This window comes from Pyxicephalus adspersus, chromosome 4 (genome assembly GCF_032062135.1).
Source record: "Pyxicephalus adspersus chromosome 4, UCB_Pads_2.0, whole genome shotgun sequence".
In the NCBI taxonomy this organism is placed as follows: Eukaryota; Metazoa; Chordata; class Amphibia; order Anura; family Pyxicephalidae; genus Pyxicephalus; species Pyxicephalus adspersus.
Window position 1 is genome coordinate 57,346,248 of NC_092861.1, and position 8,206 is coordinate 57,354,453.

At 35.8% G+C, this 8,206-nt stretch overlaps 2 protein-coding genes across 2 annotated transcripts in view; both read left to right on the plus strand.

Moving 5' to 3' along the window:
* Positions 1-545: 545 nt before the first annotated feature.
* LOC140328560 (mannan-binding lectin serine protease 1-like) overlaps positions 546-8,206 on the plus strand; it is a 24,301-nt gene continuing 16,640 nt past the window's right edge. The window contains exon 1 of the mRNA XM_072408265.1: positions 546-620. The gene's annotated coding sequence lies outside the window, so the exon portion shown is untranslated. The remainder of the gene's footprint in view (positions 621-8,206) is intronic.
* Positions 637-6,006, plus strand: LOC140328559 (mannan-binding lectin serine protease 2-like). The gene is made up of 2 exons (XM_072408264.1): positions 637-2,827; positions 3,359-6,006. Exon 2 carries the CDS (start codon positions 3,391-3,393, stop codon positions 4,213-4,215), a length of 825 nt encoding a protein of 274 aa, XP_072264365.1. The 5' UTR covers positions 637-2,827; positions 3,359-3,390; the 3' UTR covers positions 4,216-6,006.

The window sequence follows — 8,206 nt, forward strand, 5'->3', positions numbered from 1 at the left end:
GCTGAATAGCGCGACCGCGTACGATTCCGGATCGCTAATACGAATGCGCGACCGATAATCCGATTCTGCTTGATGAATCAGGGGCAATGTGTCAGAGTCAGCTATGAAGGTGAAGGGGGCTTTTGATGGTTTTGATAGGTGCGATATCAATTGATTATGACTGTTTCAGATTTTTTTTTTTTTTATATCCCCGACCAGTTGTTTTAAAATATCCTCAACCTGACAACAAGCCCTCATTAGCTGATGTGTGTGAAATTAAGATGATCAGCTTCTGTAAAAAAATTACCAATAGTTAAATTTCATGGCTAAACCCATACCATCTAAATTAATTCATCCATGACTCATCACTGACTCATCCCTACTGCTCATACGGTATATGCAGCCACATCTGCAAGTTTAATATGTGAGCAAGCAGTTCTGTCATATCTGGCAATAAAAAACATGTTATTTGTTATACATCCATAGTACATACATAGTATTAATGGATGTTCTGTAAAAAAAAAAAAGTACACCAATATGATGCATTTACTTTTTATTTATTACAGCTGTTTATTTCTGTAAAGAAAATGGAGAATGGATAAACTCAGACATTGGAAGCAAGCTTCCTCTGTGCCAGCCAGGTAATTACTGAATACAAGTTGTATATGTCATTATGAAATACTCATTTTACTGGCTACAGTAAATGAATCTTGGCAAAGAAGAACAGACTTTATTTAGAAAAAATATACATTAAAAACATGCAATATTTTTAGTCTTGGCTGGTAGGTTGTAAAATGCAAACATACTACTTTATTCAATACCTACAGAAATTTTGAGTCTATAATTTGTTATTAGCATACATTTTATGTGCATTTTATATTTTGGTTTACTCTAGACAAATACAAAAGTGTTGCATTAAGGTTGAATGGTGATGGATATGAGATGCATTGTTTACTGAGCTCCAGATAACATTCTTTAAAAATAAAGATGCATATAGTGGGAGAGTCCAGAAAACCTATGTATATATGTAATACATTTAGAACATCCGGGCTAGATAAAGATGTCAGCCTGTTGGTAAAAATAATAACTGCTTTTAAATCTTACCCTGTGCGTACATGGTACTCAATACAATTTGTGTGTGGATATTTGATTTTAGCTAAATGATCCAATGTCAAATGGCCTGTATGGAACATTAATTGGTAAACTGCCCATTCTAAAGTCAACACAAAGGACATAAGGGCATTCCATAAAACCAAGTGAAAACAGGTTCAATGTGTATGTAAACCCTAACTATGAACTTCTCTTATTTGCACATGTTTGGTCTGTTAAAAACTATGTTAAAAAAAAAAAATTATTTTGGTTCAAGAAGTTCAAGAAAACACCTGTTAATCTTTCTAGAAATGTTTTAAAATTATATCTAATTGTGATTTTTGTCTGTGCTCCATTCCTCTCAATTTATGTTCTTTCTAGCTATTTCTGTGGATTACAAAACATCTTCCTTTTATGTTATAAAAAAAGAGAGGTGTTCTGTTGTCCTGTCCTAGCATGACAATCCTTCTCCTCCATAGATACAGAAAAGCGAGTAAGAATTAGCACGATTGGCATTTGCTACTGGTTAGATTACCAGGGAAAATTTTCAATGCACGATTTCGCACGGCTTCACCTTGCCAGCCGCTTGAGCACTTTTGTTCACACTTGTTTAAAAAAACACAGCATCTGCACATGTGACAGGTGGTGGCAGTGAGTGGTACTAGTACAGGTCATATATATTCTCTATGGGATTGCCACAAGGAGATGCTACATGAAGTGTATCCCCAAGCAGCATTTCATGGCTTACAGCAACGCACAGCAACCTCACCACCAGTGTGAAATCAGCCTAAGAGAAAAATTAGGACTGGAAAACAGCTATATATATGATTTTTATTTATTGCTTTAGACACCTTAACACCATTTTAAGAACCGTATTTAGGTTCTTCACATGAATACAATTTTTGCATTTTTAAGTTGATTGATTTAAAACTGGTAAATAGGTTCTCAAAATAACAAATTGAAATTGGCTAAACCAATAAATGTAAGCATTTTTCTTTTTAACACAGCATTGGTTGAATGTGAGGTATCTGCACTGTTTTTGAATTGTTATATATTGTGTTTTCTATAAACCTGATAATGACTATTTAAAATGTTAACACAAGGAATAATATTATTGAAAACCGGCAAGTACTTTAGGAGTGTATGACTAAACTTTGCCTCTAGATTCCTCCTAACAAATGGACTTGTGATGCCAGCAGCTGTTTTTCCCTCAATTACTTCAGCAGCATGTTAGTGGCTGGTGTTATTAAACCATTAATGTACAGTAATATAATGTCTAGCAATTCCTGACACAATGTTGTCCCCAGAGATATCCAAGCATTTCTGCTCCAGACACATGAGACACCATATTTTCCAGATATTCCTAGTGTCCATGGAAACCTCACTGTTTCAAAGAGATTTTGGGGCCAAGAATGTTGGAACATATTTGTGGCTGAGATGTGTATGGTCTGGCATTTAATGTGTGGTTATAGCTTGCTACACACTGCTCACATGATATATGAAAGCAGCTTTAGCATGTTGTGTCTGCTGTATTATTTTCCTATTACGATTTCTCTTTGTGGATCATTTCTTCTGTTGACAATGGAGAATAGTAAGTACAGTCAAAGAAGATCATCCATGTGTGACCCGGGGTTTGGTTTCCAACAGGGATTTTGAAGAATGTCATTGTAGACACATGTTGCTATTGTCTTTTTGCTGACAATCCTTTCCTTAGAATTCAGAGCTTTTTCTTGGGATGGACCACTGAATCGATTGGCAGGTATTGAAGGTCTTAGGTGTGCAATGATGTATTATACCCATGATACATCATTGTTGGTAGATTATGCCAGGACAAGTCAACATCAAGAAATATCTAATAACATGTAAACACACATTTATCATTTCCACTTTAATATTAGTATCTTAAAATCCCTTCTTAAAGGGAATTTCCATGCTATTCTCTCAAAACAAGTGGAAGATCAAAGCCACTCTGTTTAAGTACACCCTTGGGGAGTTCCTCCCTTTCTTAGCAAATAGTTCATAAAAATATATTTTTCCTATTTAGATATTTACTATCTTGGATTAAGTCAATAGATTTCAGTTACTGCTCTCCTTTGAAACATTTTACTGATTTTCAACAGGAATATCAAATATAAATAATTCTATCTCCAGTTTTTTTAATTCTATCTCTAGTTTTTTTAATTTACTTGGACCTGGCATAATCTACCTAATGCACTATTTGCTATTGTTTTTAGATTTTTAACACTTGCTAATTTTACTTTTTTCCTCTTTTGTTTTTATGTCTTGTCAGTATGTGGAAAGCCTATTCGCAAACTCCCTGGAATGATCAAGCGTATTGTCGGAGGTCGTAATGCAGAACCAGGATTTTTCCCTTGGCAGGCACTCATTGTGGTAGAAGATATGTCCCGTGTTCCAGAAGACAAATGGTTTGGCAGTGGGGCTCTTCTTTCAGATTACTGGGTCCTGACAGCTACCCATGTGTTAAAGTCTCAGCGCCGTGATAACACTGTCATACCTGTGTCAAAGGAACATGTCACAGTTTACTTGGGGTTGCACGATGTAAGAAATAAAACAGATGCCATCAGCAGAACCATAGACAAGATCATTTTACATGACGATTTTGATCCGAAGATTTACAACCATGATATTGCCCTTGTGAGGTTAAAAGAAAAAGTTACAATGAACCAATATATAATGCCAGTATGTCTACCTGAGCTTGATCATGAGTTACAAGGTCCTCAGCCCAATACTCTTGGCCTTGTGGCTGGGTGGGGTATCTCCAACCCAAATATTACTGTGGATGAAGTGATCAGCTCTGGCATGAGAACCCTTTCAGATGTCCTGCAGTATGTCAAATTACCTGTGGTGCTTCATGCAGAATGTAAAGCAAGCTATGAGTCCCGTTCTGGAAATTATAGTGTAACTGAAAACATGTTCTGTGCTGGATTTTATGAAGGTGGGAAAGACACTTGTCTGGGAGACAGTGGAGGTGCCTTTGTAATTCAGGATATTGATACAAAAAGGTGGGTGGCCCAGGGTTTGGTGTCCTGGGGAGGTCCAGAAGAATGTGGCAGCAAACAAGTATATGGAGTATATACCAAAGTTTCAAACTATGTCAACTGGATAGATAACCAGATCTATACCTAAATACGTCAATGCATCTCAATAGCATTTTTACCTTTAGTGGTATATGTACAAATATGGCGGGATTTTTTTATAACTTTTCACGTGAAGTTTTGAGGCAAACCAGTAGGACTAGTGCATTAGTGTACTTGTCTTTTGATACCAAATAAATGACAAAATGATGCCACTCCTCAATACACTATATGTGCACTCCATTTAATAGTTTTGCTATATATTGATACTGAAGCTATATAGAATTAGAAAACTAAAATAATAAAGCACTCCATATCTAACCAGAAATGTTAGATCAGTGTTGTGTAACGAACACTCCTTTGATAGTTTGTTTAACAATACTTGTACAGATCCTAAATATTTGTTTTTTTCAAATGCAATCCATCTATGCTGCCAATGATCATAGATTATGCTTGTTGTAGGAGGAGGATTCTTTCTATAAACAGATTCATAAAAACCAGTTCTTTATGCACCACACACTATCACACTTTATGCTTTTTCTGTGCATTTATACATAATTTAAATTTTTTTATTCCATTTTTTTATTACTTTGGGGTAGATTAGATGGATCTGTTATTAGAATATCAGATATTTCTAGCATAGACTCAGAATAAAGATTTTGTAATAAAAATATTCCTGAAATCAAATCCTTTTGTATGCAGGGTTTTCATACAAACCTTTGTTTTGTATAAATGCCAGTGAGATTAATATTTACACACTAAAATAAAACTAAATATGAGCATAACAACATATTTTTGTGTTTCTACAAATATTAATCATTTATATACCAATGCATAGTTGATAAGTGCATAGCTATGGTAGCACTAATGATAAATATTTAGCTTTGTTTGAAATCCTTTGGCATATAGATTAGGTCATTTGAAAAGTAATTAAAAAATGAAAAACTAGGAGCAACAAATATACGTCACTGTGTTAAAAATCTTATCCTGCTATTAAAATATTACAGTCACAGTAATTTATGTGGTTATGAAACTCTTCATATAAAAACATTATGCTTTTTCTTACCTCAGTGTAACTCTTTAGGACGCATATCAGTTTGAATGTATTACCAGCATAAATGTTCTCATATCTTCACTCCACTTTGAAACATTTTTTACTCCAAGGACAGTTTTTCTTATGTATAGTTTTGTTCAAATATACTTTGTTACTTTTATATGTATTATTTATGCCTTATTTATGCCTGCTTAGAAGAGAAATGCAATTAGCCCCATAACAGGTAACGACATGGAAAATACAAAGAATATTAAAAATCACCAAGCATGTTTTAAAAAAATAAAATGTTGTAATGTTATGCAATATTTTAATTATGACCAAATGTTAGTAAACTGTACAAAAATTTTTACTTAGAGCACAATTTGTAATTATTAATTGTGTATGCTATTAAATATTGTGAAAATAATAAACCAAATAAACAATATAACACAAGCCACACACTTTCCAAAATTGTTAATTGTATTCCATTGTAAAGAGCTGAAAAGCATCACAAATCTGCTCTGTTTTATGAAAAAATGAGATTATGTGAGTGCTACGCTAAGACAAAATTCCCTGTTTCACAGGCAGAAAAACTGAAAGCTGTGGTAATGTTCCTTTCTTGGTGTGTTTTTATGACAGCATAATGTGGGTAACCTCCAACTAACTAACCTTATAGGAATAGTTACCTATAAAGTTTGCCCTCTTGACCTAAGTCACCATTCTCCTATCTACCAATGCACTGGTGTGAGCCAGTTATGCCATCAAGTCGCACCAGTAAAAGAAATTAATAAAGGTACTGTAATTACTGTATACATTTTTCTGTTTTTCATCATACTATGGGGGAAACTTACAAAATCAGTTAGGGTTTCAGTATACAAGGTAAAATAATCTCAAGCTTAAACAATATATAAGGAAATTTACCAACCCGCCAAATTCTACAATGGTTAGACAAGTATGGAAGTTTCAATAATGGAAAATGAAGCCTTTGCCACCTTACAAATTACTTCCAACAGAATGTATCGGAAAACTGCCATGATTTTGCTACAGCCTTGGTGGAGTAAGCCTTCAGACCTTCAGGCAATGGAAAACTTTGAGAAGTTTAAGACATTTGAACAACCCAGGATGCTATGGTTCTAGTGGATGCCTGTTGACCTCTCCTGCATGTGAGGAATCACGAACAGTCTCTGAGTAGATCTGAAGTGTACAGAAACTTTAAGGGTCAGTCTCAAAAGCTGGCCTATATCAAGTGGATTACCCACACCTGTCTGAGCTGCATACAAAGTAAAGACTATTTCTTGACTATATGGTATGTTGAGGTCAGAAAACCACCCACAAACCTTAGCACTACCCTGTTTGGTAGAAGTCAGGTAGGGCTCAGTGCAACTGAAGATTATTTCCAGGGATGCCTCAACTCCATGTTTGACTTAATGAACTAGATCACAAGAGAATGAGAAGTCTACTTGAAATATACAAGAGAAGAGTTGAAACATGAATTTTTAAAGAACTTGAACACAGATCCTTTTCAAGGCTGGCTTGAATAAATTCCAGAATATGTGCTGAACTAATTTGGCACAATGCGTTTCCCAATCTTTGAGATATACACTTTGTTGCACCTAAAAGTATGGATACCTCGACTACCTTTGAGCACCAAAGGCCAAGTAACCTCTGACTTTCATTTCCATACTATGAAGTTGAGTCTTTGTGGGCACAGATGTAGCATTTGCTATAGAAAGTTTGGTTTAGTTCAGAATTGGAAGAAGAGTGGTACTGTTTTTTAATGGGAAGACTCATCAACAGGGAAAACCATGGTCCCCTCAACCAATAAGGAATTATCGTGATTGCTGTGATGGTATGAGTACTCAGTCTGGAGATTTTTTGGATTGTGGATTAGTTCTTTCTGAGTTGGCTCCATCCCAGCTTGGCAGGAAGTCAAAAATATGGATATTGCAGGCTGTTTGGAAGGCCCAAACATATGGTCTCTAATCGTTTAATATGCTGTCTGTCACAGGCATCAACCTACCTCTATTTTCAGGGTAGCTCAGCACTGACGCCTGGATGGTCCTCTTAGGCAATGGAATGAGGATTCATGGTGACCTGAGCCAGAACAACTCCTTCTCCAAGAATAGTGCTAGTCTGTCACTGAGTGGGTTATATCTTGATTGGAGTTTGTGACCGGAAGAGTTGCACAGAAAGCACAGTGTCAGTTTGCATCACACTTTTTTAACACCCTAGTATATTGTCCTACCTAGCCTTTACCTCATTCACAGTGTTCGATCTATGTGGGCAGCAATTATTCATGATCCTGGATTTGCAGGGAGGGAGAGGGGTAACTTGTATAATGCACTAGCACAATCCCCAAACCACTCCACCAACCTAACACCAGGGCAGTGCATATGCACTGAATGGCGAATAGATGCTGTCCACCACTAAGAAGACAGGCACAACCTATGTTCCAAACACAGCATTTCATCTTGAACTGATAAGGCTACTGCTTCTGGTCCATTTAGGACCTGTGGACACCAAAAGTCTTACCAGCCGAATAGGGGTCGTCTTTAGAGGCTAATATAGATGGCTGTTCATGGTAAGGGCACTTTCCCAGGGGCTTTGGAGGCTCAAGGTAGGAACAAAAAAAATGGGGAAAATTGGGTAAGAAGAGAGAAATTTGAAGACTTGTCCTAAATGGTTATTAGGATAAAGTTCATAGTACGTGAATTTGATGGGCCAAAAAAGGCTTTTTTAGAATTTGTGTGTTGCTTTAAAGTTAAAATCAGATAGGCAAATATAAAATGCACAAAATTATTTTTGTTCTTTAATCATTAATATATACCGTATTTTTCGTACCATAAGACGCACTGGACCATAAGACGCACCAGTTTTTTGGAGAAGGGAAATGAAGAAAACAAAGATTCTGAAACAAATAGTGTCCTAAAATATTTTATGTGCATTAAAAACCAACATCACAGTCATAAACACATGTAATAAACCCTGTTTGTATTGTGGGCTTGTAATT